This window comes from Phoca vitulina, unplaced genomic scaffold, assembly GCF_004348235.1.
Source record: "Phoca vitulina isolate PV1807 unplaced genomic scaffold, GSC_HSeal_1.0 scaffold104, whole genome shotgun sequence".
Classification (NCBI taxonomy): domain Eukaryota; kingdom Metazoa; phylum Chordata; class Mammalia; order Carnivora; family Phocidae; genus Phoca; species Phoca vitulina.
The window spans coordinates 1,581,433-1,597,123 of NW_022589807.1; the positions used below are offsets into that span (position 1 = coordinate 1,581,433).

General features: G+C 45.8%; 1 protein-coding gene and 2 long non-coding RNA genes across 3 annotated transcripts in view; 2 read left to right on the plus strand and 1 right to left on the minus strand.

Moving 5' to 3' along the window:
- LOC116627856 overlaps positions 1-3,128 on the plus strand; it is a 4,741-nt gene extending 1,613 nt beyond the window's left edge. The window contains exons 2-3 of the long non-coding RNA XR_004298546.1: positions 1,694-1,797; positions 2,402-3,128. This is a non-coding gene — a long non-coding RNA (uncharacterized LOC116627856). The remainder of the gene's footprint in view (positions 1-1,693; positions 1,798-2,401) is intronic.
- A 4,184-nt stretch (positions 3,129-7,312) lies between these two features.
- PTPDC1 (protein tyrosine phosphatase domain containing 1) overlaps positions 7,313-15,691 on the plus strand; it is an 18,441-nt gene continuing 10,062 nt past the window's right edge. The window contains 6 exon segments of the mRNA XM_032397794.1: positions 7,313-9,627; positions 9,629-9,837; positions 10,296-10,467; positions 12,499-12,579; positions 12,797-12,915; positions 13,918-14,055. Coding sequence (XP_032253685.1) covers positions 9,518-9,627; positions 9,629-9,837; positions 10,296-10,467; positions 12,499-12,579; positions 12,797-12,915; positions 13,918-14,055 — 829 coding nt within the window. The 5' untranslated portion in view covers positions 7,313-9,517.
- Positions 10,480-13,598, minus strand: LOC116627858. The gene is made up of 3 exons (XR_004298548.1): positions 12,888-13,598; positions 11,802-11,916; positions 10,480-10,594 (listed from the first exon to the last, which is right to left on the minus strand). It is a non-coding gene; the product is annotated as an uncharacterized LOC116627858 (long non-coding RNA).

The window sequence follows — 15,691 nt, forward strand, 5'->3', positions numbered from 1 at the left end:
GCGGTGACCCCCAGAAAGCCTGACACGTTTCCAGCTGCCCAGGGAGCGCTGTACTGGCCGTGTGTGATCTCTCGCTGAGCTGTTTTACCTTTTGTGTTTTTTTTAAAGATTTTATTTATTTATTTGACAGAGAGACAGTGAGAGAGGGAACACAAGCAGGGGGAGTGGGAGAGGGAGAAGCAGGCTTCCCGCTGAGCAGGGAGCCCGATGCGGGGCTCCATCCCAGGACCCTGGGGTCATGACCTGAGCCGAAGGCAGACGCTTAACGACTGAGCCCCCAGGCGCCCCTGTTTTACCTTTCCTAAAACCATCTTTGTCGTTGAAATTTTCCCCATTGTATAAATGTAGCTAATATTTAATTAGGAAAAATCTGGAAAAATAAGAAACTTTACATCTAACTTTTTTAGAGTGAGTCTCGTCTATAAAGGTAGCCAGTTATACTTTATTGGGTTAACATTGGGGTGGGAAGTATTTTATTAGTCGCTAATGAATCATGGGAAAATTAGGGGGTACATAAATAAAGTTTTTAAGTTATTTGTGAAGGAAAGTAGAAAACTCAACAACAACCATCTTTGGAATGAGACAAACCTAGATTTAAATCTTGGTTCTACTTTTTGAAAAAAAATTGAGGGGAGGCGGAATTTCAAGCATTCATAAAAGTATATAGGATACTGTATGCGGAGGTATGTTCTCTTTGGAGGTATCACCCCTACATATGGGTGCCGCCCCCACGGAGGTGCCACCCCGCCACAGAGGCCCCCTTCCCCGTCAGGTGCCATCTCCCAGCTTTAACAGTTTCAGCTCACTCACTTCCTCCCCCTTTCCCCTACTTCCATATTACTTCATTTCATTCCTTAACCACATCACCATTACCATAACTAAAAAAATTTAACAATTGCTCAATGTCATCAATATCTAAACATTGCTCAAATTTCTGTCTCATAAATGTATATATTTTTGTTTGCATCGGGCCCCAACAGAAGTCAATATTTTAAAATTGGTTGGTATGTATCTTAGATCTCTTTTGCATGTGGATTTCTCCCTCTTTTTCCTCCAATTTATTTGTTAAAGAAACCGGGTTTTTTTGCCGTATACAGTTTGCCACAATCTGTATTTTGCTGATTATATTCACATGTTGTTTCCTATAAACTGAACTGGCAGAGGGTCATAGAGCCTAATCAAGTTTTTTTTTTTACTTATAGCCGTATTTGATGGATAGTGCTGTATTCTTCCATCAGATGTCTGGTTGTCTCTCTTGTGATGTTAGTTCTTTTGTTTTGAAATAATTTCAAACTCACAGAAAAGCACTAAAAAAAAATTCCCATATACTGTTCGCCCAGAGACCCTCATCCACGTTTTGTCAACTGTCCCAATAATATCCTTTAATAGCAAGAGGACACTTGTCATGTTTTTTTCAGTGACTGGGCGCTGCTAGTTCTCTCTTGACCTTTATGAAAATTCCAGGCCAGTTACGTCGCAGCACGTTGCTCACTTGGGGTTTGTCTGCTGTTACATCGTAGTAACGTTACAGTCACACATTTCTGGCAGGAACACATCAGAAGTGATGTTATTCTTTCCTCACTGCATCCCATCAGGAGACCCAGAAGTCCCTGGAGGTGTTAAGTTCGATCACGTCAGGACGGTGGCGTCTGCCGAGATTTGTGCATTCTAAGTCGTGCTTTCTCCCTCACAGCTCCTATTTTGTGGAGAGGTGTTGGAGAGTGTGCCCACCCCAGCCTTCGTCCAGCTCTTCTTGCTCAGCTCTCTGAGGGTCCGCCTGGATTAACCATCGTGATGGTAGATAATGAAGTGGAGGGTTCCTAATCTGTCTTCGCTTCTGTGTGTCTCAGCCGGCACGCTCTCCTCCCATTTGTGTGTGTTGTATCTCCATTGCAGTATGGATTCGTGTTCTGTCAGGGCATGTATCAGTAACTGTCATTTGTTTTCATGCTCAGCCGTCCCACACGTGGCCAGTAAGAGCCCCTCCCGGCAGGGACGTCCCTGCACGCCTGCTTCCTGGCCCAGCAAGGCCTTCCATCTCCCCTGCCCTTTCCCCGTCCCAGCCCTGAAGTCACCCAGTTCTGCAAGGAGCTCTGGTCCTTTCAGTGGGGGATGGTATCCAGAAACCCAAATGTGCTCATTACTGCGAGGACGTCGCAATTGCCACGCTCCCTGGGAGACAGAGCTAGGAAGTGTATGTTAATAAGTGTGCACAGATCTCTACCTGCTTTTACATGTGTATTTGTTTCTATATGGTGAAAACTCTGAGTCCATATCGGTACTTCCCATTGTCATCCCTCACTACCATCATTCTAGCTTTTCCCATTATTATGTTTATAAGTCCCTTCTTCGAGAATGAGAAACCTTGCTCTCATTATCCCCAGTTTCCTTATTTCCTCAGGCCTCCTTTTCGTGACCAGTCTCCCAGCCCTGCCATCGCTCACCTGAGCTCACCCACACGGAGTCTGTAGCCTGCCAGGCCGAGTGCCGTAGACTCTGCTGCACTGACCCTCGAGCACACGGGGGTGGGGGCACTGACCGCGGCACAGATGGAAATCCACAGATAACTTCTGACGCTCCAAGAACTTAACTCTAACAGCTGCCTGCTGACTGGGAACCTTACTGATAACCATTGATTGACACAGATTTTGTGTGCTACATACTGTATTTTTATAATAAAGTAGATAAAAAATGTTAAGGAAATCATAGGGAAGAGACAATACATTTATGCTGTCCTGTATTTACCCAAAGACATCTGCGTAGAGGTGGACACATGCAGTTCACACCCATATCGTTCAAGGGTCACCTGTAGTTGCCTTCCTTGGGTTGGGCCTGACCTCTGCTGCATGGTCCTCACTTAGGCCTGCCTCATGGCTGTTTTTATTTTGATTATGTATATACTTTTAATTAAAATATTGAGATAATTGTGCCATCACATGCAATTGTCAGTCATAATACAGAAAGACCCTTCACTCAGATTCCACTAGTAGTAACATCTTACAGATCTGTAGTGCAGTGTCACGGCCTGGATGTCGGCATTGTTACAGTGAAGATGACAGCACTGGGGGCACCTGGGGGCGCAGTCAGTTAAGGGTCTGATTCTTGGTTTCGGCTCAGGTCATGATCTCAAGATTGTGGGATTGAGCCCTGCGTCGGGCTCTGTGCTGGGTGTTGAGCCTGCTTAAATTCTTTCTCCCTCTGCCCCTGCTCACTCATGCACTCTCCCTCTCTCTCTCTCTAAAAAAAAAAAAAAAAAAAAAAGATACAGGACAGCGCCATCACTACAAGGACCCCTCCTGTTGCCCTTGGGTAGCCAGACCCATGTCTGCCCGTGAGTCTGGCCCCTGACAAGTACTGTGACAGCGAAAGCACAAGCAACAAAAGGAAGAAGTCGATAATTCAGACTTCATCAAAATGTAAAACTTTTCTGCATCAAAAGATGCCATCAGCAGAAAGAAGTCAGTCTGCAGAATGGGAGAGACTGTTTGGAAATCACATATCCGTCTAATGAGGAGCTAGGCTCCAGAGTGTGACGAGAATCCTGAAACTCAGTGAGCAAACACAACCTGATCCAGAAAGTGACTCGAGTAGACGCTTCTCTGGAAGGACACACAGATGTCCAATATGCACGCGAGAAGCTCATTCTAACCATTACAGACATGCAGACCAAAACCACAGTGAGACACCAGGGCATGTCCGTTCGGATGGCTGTTCTCAAACAAACCAGAAATAACAAGTGTCAGCGAGTAGATGGAGAAACTGGAGCCCAAGTACGTTGCTGCTGGTGTAAATTATGGTGCAGCCACTGTGGAAAACAGTATGGCAGTTTCTCAAAAAAATTAAAAAAGAATTACTCTGGGGATGCCTGGGGGGTACAGTCAGTTAAGGGTCTGATTCTTGGTTTTGGCTCAGGTCATGATCTCAGGGTTCTGGGATCGAGTCCCGCATCAGGCTCCCTGCTTGGTGGGGAGCCTGCTTCTCCCTCTGCCTGCCGCTCCCCCTGCTTGTGCGCTCACTCTCTCCTCCACCCTCGCTGACAAATAAATGAAATCTTAAAACAATAAAATAAAAATATAAAAAAAGAATGACTCCGTGGTACAGCGGTTCCATGGGACAGAAAGCAGGGACTCAAGCCAGTGTTTGTGCCACCACGTTCACAATAGCCAAGAGTGGGAACCAACCCACAGAGGTGGCACGTACATGCAGTGGGATCTGACTCAGCCTGAGAAAGCCTGACATCTGCTACAGCGTGGCTGGACCTTGAGGACACTATGCTGAGTGAGATCAGCCAGACACAGGACAAACACTCCGTGAGTCCACGTCTGTGAGGGACCCAGAAAGGTCAGAAAGTAGAAGGGTGGGCGCCAGGCACTGGGTCGGCGGGAGATGGGGAGCTGGTGTTTAACGGGGACAGAGTTTGGGTTTAGGAAGATGAAGAAGTTCTGGAGACGGACAGTGGGGACGTACTTAATGCTAGTGTAGTACTGTACATTTAAAAATGGCTAAAATGGCCTATTTTGTGTCATATATATTTTACCACAATTAACAAAAGGAAAAAGGAAAGCGCTTTCTCTTCCTGTTCTTTTCCCTTCCCTTCCCAAACAAGTCAGTCCCAAGCCCCTGGCAGGGCCACGAAGAGTAGGTGCGCACACCAGAGGGTGGGCGAGGCTGTGGTGCTGGAGTCCGGGCAGGGTGAGGGGCGGCAGCAGTCATGACAGTGTGCGGGGTGACGGGTGTGCGAGGCTGGCCACACTCTGCTGTGAGAGCACTCGGGGGGGCCAGAGCCTCGGGTGAGGTGAAGAGGGTTCCTGCATGGCCGGCGGCCCCACGTGGAGTATCCGAAGACAGGCAGGGCGTCCCCACAGGTCATGGCAGCATCAGACTGGCTGGGGTGTTAGAGCCCACATGGGGGGCTGTGGATCCACATCGAGGAGGGGGCAATAGCAGTGAGGGGGAGATCGGTCACATAGAGCGGCCCGGTTAGAGATGACGGTAGCAGGGTTCTCACCATTACAGAAAGGTGGAGGGACCATGTGTGTTGGATTGGACTTGGTGTACAGGGTGAACTCTTGGTTTTCAGTTTATATACGTATGCGTGCATATGGAGATAAACGTGGACCTGAACGTGTGGAGTGTGCGTGTGTGTGTCTACGGCACACGTGCCTTCACTGCTGAGAGGGCCTGCTGGCGGCCGCACACCCAGCACCCAGACTTCCTTCCTAAGTGCCGTTCTTCAGCCGTGAGGGTCTCATCGTGGGGAAACAGATGCATTCTGCAAAATGACGGGCCTACACTCTTCAGAAGTCAAGGAAAGATGGAGGAGCTTGCTCTGGAGTGAATGAGTGAGACCCGGGCAGCCGCTACAACGTGGTTCTGACGTGGTGTGATTTGCCGTTAGGAGCACTGAGATCACCAGGGAAGCTTGAGCGAGGTCTGAGGGACAGAAGCAGCTAGTCACGTATCAGTTGTAATCTGCAGATTTGGGGGAATCTAGAGGATGTTTTTGTTTATGGGAAATATACGCTAAATTATTTGAAGTAATGGGACAGCATGTCTGCAGCTTATTCTCAGGTGGTTCAAGAAAAAATACTTTATTGTATTTTTCTGTAAGTTTGAGATTGCTTCAAAGTAAAAGATAGTCTTCTCCAAAAAATTTTTAAAATTAAACCAAATTGTTCAACCGTGTTGCCTGCTGCTGAGCAGTCCACCAAGACGAAAACTGTCCGGAAGCCATCGGATACCTTAGAACAGCTGTTGGTGGGTGATGGAGGCGGAGACCGGAGCGACGGGTTGGCACCGAGACAGGCGACATGCAAATGGCCACTCTTGTCAACTCCTCAGAGGTTCTTCTGGGAAGGGGGACGCAGGACCCTCCGAAGCAGGGGACTGTGGTGAGGGGTGTGGAGATAATGATGTACGCAGGAATACTTGGACAACTAAGAAGCTATAGCCCAAGGAGGGGAAGTTTTGGAGAAATTCTGTCTTCAGATATTGGAAGATCTTGCAAAGTCAAAGAGATGCTTTGTTTTAATTTTCGGAGGAAAGAAGTAGAGCCAGTGTTTACGGAGCAGGGGCTTCTGACTAACGCGTTGAGCCGTCCAGCAGCTGAGTGGTTGGTGGCCTTGCACGAAGTGAACTCCTGACCCAAACAGTGGCAGGCAGAAGCTGTTCCTGGAAGTGATTCCTCTGGTGACGTAGGGCTGAGGCCAGGTGGACCTCCAGCTCCCACTGCGCACTCAGGCCCATTGTCATGTGGTTTGTTCAAATAGGAAGTCCTCAGCCCTTTCTGAAATCTTGAGTCTAAGTGGAAACGACCAGTGCTTGGGGCTCCACGTCGGCCTTAACCACTGCGTGTGGGAATTAAAAGGACTATGCGGTCGGGTGCCTCTCAGCGGGTTTCTTTGCTGTGCTTACCACAGGGGTAGACGGTCTCACCCTTGCAGTGACCAGGGAGTCCCTTGGTTCCTTAAACATTATTTTGAATTGGGGAAGGTCCGATTGCCCACCTGCAATCAGGCTAGTGGCCACGAAGGTGTTACGGCCGGAGCACAGCGCCCTGGTTCTTTGCACTTCAAAGGGCCCTTTGTGTGCGGGTGATGACAGCAGCTTGGGGGGTATAGGATTGGTCACGGGGATTATCCTCTGTATTATCTTCCTGCTTTTTCTTGGAGCCTGGTTTCTTTTTAGAGACGGTGTATTCGGAAGTGAGAAGGGTAAGAACAGTAGCAAGGTAGCGCACCCATGAGTTTATGTTCATGGGGTATAGAAAACTGACATTTGTCTTCTTATGTATTTAGAAGAATATGTTGTCACAGGAGTGAAAAACAGATGAGTTACTAGCAGGCAAGTGGGAAAACAGCAGTAGTGTGGATTCTTGTGACCTGCAAATAAATTATAACTGTGGAGGGACAAGGAGCTTATGATAATGATGTTCTTTCTGGGGCCTCCTGAAAAAACACTCTACCTTTTAAGTGTCTGCGAAAGCATGGCCCTTCACAAAATTACTCTCTGAAACACTCCGTTTTATATATCACAATATCACATGAAATAGGAATTAAAATAGTATTGTGGCTCCTGTTTATCTAAAAAGAAGGCCTCTATTTTTTTCCTGTTGGTAATTTATACATTGAAATGTTACTTAGGAGCGCCTGGGTGGCTCAGTCGTTAAGCGTCTGCCTTCGGCTCAGGTCATGATCCCAGGGTCCTGAGATCGAGCCCCGCATCGGGCTCCCTGCTCCGCGGGAAGCCTGCTTCTCCCTCTCCCACTCCCCCTGCTTGTGTTCCCTCTCTCGCTGTGTCTCTCTCTGTCAAATAAATAAATAAAATCTTTAAAAAAAAGTTACTTATAAGAATCTGAACAACTCATCATTAGCAATCTGTAACTCATCCCAACTTAAATTTTTTAATGGATTTTTAGGTTGTTCTACAAATATGCTTTCTTATGAATACAGAAAGAGAGACCAGTTTGGTACAAGTATAATATCTTTTATTCCAAGAATTTGAAAATAATCTCTTTAAAGTTTTTTCACGATTATTTTCCGGCAACATTCTGTGAACAAAAACATGGTTTTCGAAGGCCACAAATTAAGGAGATGTGAGATTTCTGAGGTCAGGGAGGTTGAAACAAAGCTTCTCGGAGATGGCTTTTCTCAATCTTTATTTTAATGCTGTATTTCTCTCTGACCTCAGAAAAAACCTGTGTTGAGTTTTAAAAAATATTACCTCTTTCAGCGTCTTCATACATAGTTGTTGAAACATGTAAAGACTCACCTATATGAAAATATGAGCTTTGAAAATTCTGCTCACCAGCCATCTCATCCCTAGGAGTTTGCTGAAGGAGAAATGTGGATATAAAAAGGATTGGGTCCTGAGATGTTTAATGTCTTATTTTTAAATAAGATCATGGGTTATGGCCTAAATGTCCAACAGCGAGGGAATGAGGACGTAAGTTATGGTGCACCCGCTTGTGCGTGAGGACCCTCGTGAGACACGGAGCAAACGGGAAGGTGTTGCCATCTGCTTAAAAAAGCAGGAAGATGTGTTCACAGAAGGTCCACACGTCTGCAGACAGAGGCAGGAAGAGAGGCCAGTGTAGTCCTAGGGGTGGGACTGAAGGCACGCTTCCTTGTTGGAAAGCCACTTGGCATAAATAAAAACTGGCTTTCAAAGATGGATTTGGCCACGATTTGGGCATTTTGCTCAGAACCCCTGCTGCACATAGCAGATGTGGACCCCTGAGTTTGAGTACTCAGGGCCGTCGGCTGCCAGGCATCTGCTCGCCCTTGGCGCGCCATCTTGTACTCCTTTCTCTTCTGTAAAGCTCGGTGGGAGCTTCGCTTTTTGGATTGGTTACATTAAAAAAAAATTATTTTCCATCACTGTATGTGAACAAGGACATGGCACGGCACTCAGGTAGGAATTTGGGCACCAAATTGAGCTTCTCTGTCTCTGTGTTATTTGACAAAATCTGTTCAGTTGGGGAGTTGGGGTTGCATTTTAAAAGGCAAGTGCTTACAGCATTACTGATGATTAAAATAAAATAGAACCAACAAAAAGAGCCCTATCTGTGGCAGGAGGTTGTTTCTGTCTGCACGTGGCTGAAACACCATTTGGAGAGACAGAGAGAGACCTGGAGACACAGAGTGACAGGGTGGGGCGAGCCTGACATTCAGGAGGGAGGAGGCGGACATCAATGTTAGATTTTCTGTGTTCTTTGTGTCCTTTATCCTCAAGTTGCAGCCACCTCCTCATCCAGTTCCTGAGAAGAATGTGATACTTAGTGAATTTTTTCCACATGCCTCCACTAAGACATTCCTAAAGCTTCGTTCCCCCCCGACAGTCAGTGACAAAAGGCACAGAATTGCATCTTTTGAGTGTTTGAGAGGCATGGCCACTTCACTACCTGATCAAGGCATGGGCAGGATCTGTGTTTTCACATTCTGAAAGTAAAAGTACGGTAGTCCCTGTCTTCTGATTAAATCAACCCTACAGACGTCTTTATGTGTTCTGTGCAAGTATTTTTTTTAAATAGTTCTATCAGGAAAATTACAGGGGACTTTTTGGTTTTGAAGAACTGGATGGTGTTTTAATAATGTTACGAGGTATGCTACACATTTTACTTCATTAGAGTTAACTTCTTGTCCACCCTGTTCCAGGGAGCAGTAGAAAGAGAAGTTTTTTCAGACTGTTCAGAGAGTAGTTATGAAAGGAGTAACAGAATTTAAACCTTTCAACATGTGTATGAACGGCAGGGTCTGTGTCATAAACACATTTTTCTAAACTCATTACAGTGTGTGAGATGTAATTCTTTGAGCTGGCAGATCTTTCAACTGTGTATGAGAAACAAAAGAGAGTAGTTGCAATTTAGTGTAATCTATTTAAAATACATGTTCTTTCCTCTATTTGAACAATCTGTCCAAAATGCAATCCATTCATGTGGGATTTTGCCTGTACAGCTCTGAGTGGGAATCAGTAGTTTCTTTGTTCGTCACTATGGAAACAAGTGAGCCTATCCCGAATGGCTGTCAGATCTCGCAGAGTGCTGCTGGCGGCTCAGCGTAACTTCACCACGGAGCAGGCTGGCGCTGCCATCCCCTCGCCCGCAGCTCTTTCCCGCTGGGAGCCCAGCCATGCAGGACCTGCCCCGGCGGTGCTCGGCCCTGCCCTTCCTCAGCTCCTTCTTCCAGGGCCGCCGGCACTCGTCCTCGGACCCTGTCCTGCAGCATGGCCGGCGTGGCTCGGCTGCCCAGACGCTCTCCTCGTCCTCTCTCCAGGTGATGGTGGCGGTGGCCTCCGTCAGCTGTGCCGAGAGAAACCCAGCTAGCCTCCAGAGAAAAAGTAAAGCTCTTTCCTTCTTAAAGATTGCCACAGCTTTGAGTTTAAATTCAGACTGTTGACAATTAATTCTACGTTGTACTTTCACTGTGTGTTATGCTAGGAGCTTCAGTGGACATGTAATAGGAGATAAAGTGATTGAATGTTTTGTGCTTTTGCATTAAAAATGTAATTTTTGAAAAAATTCATTCTCTTGTAAAAGATCTGCTTTTATGGTTTCTTCCTTTTCTTCCTCTTCATTACCAATATGACATGTGGAGATTATTGTGTGTGAAAGCCTTTTCTGTATTAAGAGATCATGCACTCAGATGAAAAGGAAACCGTTTTATTTCTGGCAAAATGAAGGGAATGTAGCCCCGGCTCGTCATCTACAATCCTGAGGTGACATGGAAGCTGTTTCTCATGTTACTGTTGCATTTGGAGAGTGGAATTTTGAATCCTCTCTTCCTTGTATGTTCTAGGAAATTCAGGACGTCCAACACCAAAGTACACGAAAGTCGGAGAGCGCTTACGGCATGTGATTCCCGGCCACATGGCCTGCTCCCTGGCGTGCGGCGGCAGGGCCTGCAAGTACGAAAGCCCAGCGCGCTGGGGCGAGCAGGAGCAAGCCATCCACGGGGTGTACTCGTCGTGGTGAGTGAGTCTGCAGGGCCAGCGGCACGGAGGTGTGGAGGCGGAGGGCCCCGCCCCCGCCCCGGCCTTGCGGCTTGATGAGCCGTGTGATCTTGGCTGCCTCACGTGGGTGCTCTGAACTTCTTCTCTAAAATGGAAATAATAAAACCAACCCACAGGGGTTTTTTAATTAAGTGAAATGATGTACGTAAATCTTAAAGAAATGGTAACGAGATAGCTCTTAAGCATTGGAAGTTGCTAGAAATAATGTGCTCAGCTATAAATTTGAGAAGGCAGGAGGTACATACATGGTTTGTCAGTTTCACACAGGTACGTGTTAGCCTCATTTCTTTTTGTTCCCGTCTTCTGGATGAAAGGGCACACTTCCACGCAAATACACCGCCCGCGTGCCTCAGTAGAGAGCGGCGCACGTTGTTGGCTCAGCAGGCAGGGTGAAGACGGGTGCATGCTTTATGGTGTGCAGATGTGATTCATTCTGCAGTGAATCCTTCTGCTGCTTGTTATTAACGGTAAACTGTTGAGTGTACCTCTTTTGATGTAGTGATGTCTCTGATGAATTCTGATAATCAAGCCAAATCACCTTTGTTTGTTTTGTTTGTTTGTTTTTTAAAGATTTTTTATTTATTTATTAGAGAGAGCACAAGCGGGGGGGAGCAGAGAGAGAAGGAGAAGCAGACTTCCCGCTGAGCAGGGAGCCTGATGTGGGGCTTAATGTAGGGCTCGATCCCAGCACCCAGAGATCATGACCTGAACCGAAGGCAGACACTTAACCTACTGAGCCACCCAGGTGCCCCGCCAAATCACCTTTGAAGCCCACTAAGAGGAATTCACGGTTTAAAGAACTCTAGTGGTGAATCATTTCCTGCAGCAAGAATCCATTTCCAAATTAGACTTTCGTCAACCGGCTTACCTAACTTGCAGCCTGGGCTTTTTTATATTTGCTGGCACGTGTGTAGTGATAGAGTTGGGGTCCATTGTCACTGCCGTTCCCCACAGATCATATTCTAGTCTAAAGAATGTTGTGTGAAAGCAAGCACTAGGCCTGAGGTGTGCTCGGACCATAAATTTCCAATAATGCAGCTTGAAATCACGTTAATATTTTTGGTTTATTGTTGACTAAACATCTGAGTCTTTTTCACCTGTCATGCTTTCACTTCTCTCCTCGTCTTATACTGAGTACTACTGAATTTGGCGGGGGAGGCCCCCATCAATTTTCAGGGCTTGCCCCAGCAGGGAGGCATGGTATCTTTCTGGATTGTGCTCTGCTCAGCTGATGTCTCTGTTACTCATCAGGCCCATGTGACCCATAGCTCCCGATAGACTGCCTGACGTACCTTTCACCAGACCCCTGAGGAGGGGCAGCTGTCTGTTGGGGTCCTCTGTCCATTTGTCCTCAGGCCAGCACTGTGCTAGACACGGTCAAATTATTACGTCGTCTTCATAAAGCTCCTGAAAGTAGGCGTGGTTAATGTCATTCTGTCGATGAAGGAATTGAGGTCCAGAGAGACTAATCTACTACCCAGCTAGAAGTAGAAAAGCCAGCATTTGAAACCAGGCCCAAATGACTCCAAAGCCCATATGTTTTGCTGAATTACAATAACTCAGCATTTATTCCTAACCACATGCCAGGATTTGTGCTAAAGACTTTACACCCACATTGTGTTGAATTCTCCTGCCAACCCTGCGAGGCAGGCGTTATCCCTACTTAACATAATAGGTAACTGAGGGGCAGAATTACCTTTGCTGCTCAACGAGGTTCCTCCACAACATCCACTAGAATCTCAGGAGAGTACTTGAAACCACACTGCCAGAGTCCACAAATACTTTACATCCTGGAATTTTTTCCAGGGATTCAGGGTTTCTTAGAGCCCTCATCGTGATGCAAAATTGAAGCCAGAATTTGTATAAGAAAATTGTTCTAGATTTGTTAAAATCATAGAAAAGTAGGGACTTGATATCTTGTTCTCTTAGTTCTTAGAGCTGGAACGTTCCAAGTTTTGTGCATCTTACCAGCCCCTCCTCCCATCCTAGGGTCACTGAGAATATCCTAGCCATGGCTCGCCCGTCCACTGAGCTCCTCGAGAAGTACCGCCTCATCGAGCAGTTCCAAAGGTAAATGCCGTGTCGTTGACACACTTGCTAAGCCAATTTGCATGTTCTTGTCCATTGCTTTTGACGTCAAATAGTCAAACGATAGGCAGTGGACAGCTTATTTCGACTAGGAAATTGAGGTTTTTGAGAGTGATTAATAATGTTTATTAATGCCAAAAATGCTTGATTTTTTTTAAACACTTGCTCTCAAAATAACTTTTTTCTTTTCTCCTGTCAGCCATGGCATAAAAACAGTCATCAACCTGCAGCGCCCTGGTGAGCATGCCAGCTGTGGGAACCCTCTGGAACAAGAAAGTGGCTTCACGTACCTTCCGGAAGCTTTCATGGAGGCTGGCAGTAAGTCCTTCCACCTCCCCTCCATGAGTTACCAAGAACAGCACCCAGACTCTTGTCTGCCCAGCTCTCCCGTTACCGGGTGATAGAATGACCACTTTCTGCAGGGGGTGGGCTCCCTACGGAGAAGATGAGCTGACTGATTCTAGATAATGTGGCCATTCTTCTCGGGTGGTGCTGCTGAAAGTACAGGATTCCTTTTGTCCTGTGAGAGGGATCTTGGGAGGGGCCCTGTAGAAACAATGCCCGTGTTAGTTACCATGGACACTGGCCCTGCTGCTCTGCGCATCCCATAGTTCTTGTTTCTGCCTCACACTCAGGCCCTGCAGGCTTCGTGAGTCCCCACTCGCCTGGGTCACACAGTGTACACATGGCAGCAGGATTGGAACCCGGGACTCACTCATGCCCGTACTGCTGCCCAGCTCTGCCTCTGGGTAGGACGCAGGGAGTCTTTATGTGACAGTCCCAGAAGCCCCAGTCTTGGGAGCCTAGGGATGGAGTCCACCGAACACATGCCATTCAGGACCAGACTGGAAAGGACCAACCCTGGCCACTTTGGGGACTTGTTTTTAAGAAGTGTGTGTCTAGCTTTTTTTGTCTCCACTGGGTGGAAAATCTGTATGTACCCACCTTGTGCCATTTATGAGTCCTTTAGACACATTGCCATACTTAAACAAGATGCCATGCTTTCCCTCTGTAGCTGAGTAATTTGGGCCAAGGTCGGGGACTTTATTAATTTGTAATCCTGTTTCACCTTAATTCTTTCTGGCTGAGTTTTAGCAGGAAATATCTTAAGTAATATAGAATGTGCTTTGTGAGAAATGTTAACGTGAACTTACTGGAAATGTAAAAAGTCTATTATTTTAGGCCTCCGCATCCAGTTCAATCCATGTGCCTTACAGCTTTACACTTTTCATGAATTCACTTCCTTTCTTCAGATGGCTATGCAAGTACTTTTCCTCGATGTCAATTGTTTTTTCCTGTTTTCTTTTTTTCATTGTCCAGTTTATTTCTACAATTTTGGATGGAAGGATTATGGTGTAGCATCGCTCACCACCATCTTAGATATGGTGAAGGTGATGACATTTGCCTTACAAGAAGGAAAAGTAGCTGTCCATTGTCATGCAGGGCTTGGTCGGACAGGTAAATACTAGGAAGTGGATTTATTGTCTTATAGCATATTTAAACATGTAAAGAATGGTATTTTGTAATTCTAGAGGATAAATATTTTTCAGAATCCTATTAAAGTTTTGGAGTCAAATGGTAGAAGCCACTGAAAGAAATTAGAAATAACTTAAACAAATGGTTTCAGTGATCATTTATTTGTGAGAGTATTTTTGAGAGACTTAAGCCTGAAAACTCATCATATTTAGTAAACAGATGGGTTTCCACAGCTCGCTAAATGATTATTCTGGTTATTCTTTTTCAAAGGAAAAAAGCCCCAACACTTTATTTATAATACATAATATCTTTTTAAAATGTAATTTTCCTTAACCAAAATAATGAAAATAGAAAGCATTGTTTTATTTGGTATGTTCTAAGCACTTTACACAAACTGTTTTTTTAAGTCTTTAGCAATAATGTGAGTCTTGAAGGAGCTTAAGTAATTTGCTACATTGAGTAAGTGGCAGAGCCAAGATTTAAATTCGTGGCTGGAAGGAATTTATTTGTGAAGGGAGTCTATCTGTGCCTAAAATTCTATATAAAAATCAATGATTTTACTTAAAAATGCAGCAGATCTCAATGCAGTGCTGATACTGGGGCAAAAATAAATACTGTAAGGTTAGAATATTAATTGTCATCTGGTCCAGCCAGACACCTGAGCTCAACACTGTCCACAGTGTACCTGCGTACCCGCCTCCAGTTCTCCCACCTGCTTGGGAGTGTGTTCAGGGCAGGGACTCAGTTCTGCCTGAGAACGTCAGCTCTTAGGGTCCAGCTAAAATCTCACTGTTCTTGGGGATTCCACACGACAGCACTGCAGATACTTCCTGCTTACACTGAAGTGCCATGTCCTGGTGAGAAAGATTTGTGGGACACTGTAGCTACTGGGAACCATGCAGTTTGCAGAGGTCCTGATTTTCATGTGTAACGTGATTAACAAACTTGGTGAATCACACAGATGTCTTCTGATTTGCCTTTTACCTTGATATTAGTTAACTATCAAAGTTGGATTAATTGATTATCACCACTGTGTTATTCATTTTAATTTAAAATTAATTAACAAGAATAATAAGGTTTATAACATTAAGGTTGTTTCCTTTAATAATAAGTCTTTATCGAATAAAGTTATATCTTGGTCTAGAGAAAAGCACTATTAGTGTAGAGAAAAGTCCAGAAGTAAACTGTCAGTGTGAATAATCCCCAAAGAAAAAAAGCCCGAAAAGGAGGAATGCCAGGCTGGGAATGTGGCAACAATCGATGGCAAAGGTGGCAGGAGTAGGAAGTAAGTGTGCAGTCAGGGCGGGGGATGGAGTGAACTGTGCTCGGCTCCTTATCCTCTTCAGACCAACTTCAACAGGGATGAAAGCAAATCCTGCTCTACTTCCTGCTCAACTGCTTTTAAAATATTCCATCCAGTCAATCCATACACTGTTTGGACCTTCCCCTAACCCCCTCTCACTCCCTCATGCCCTCACCATACTTTCTCCCTCATCCCCTTACCACACTCACTCCCTCATCCCCCTCACCCACACTCACTCCCTCACCCACACCCTCTCCCTCATCCCCTCAGCCCCTCTCACTCCCTCCTCCCCCTCACCCACACTCACTCCCTTAT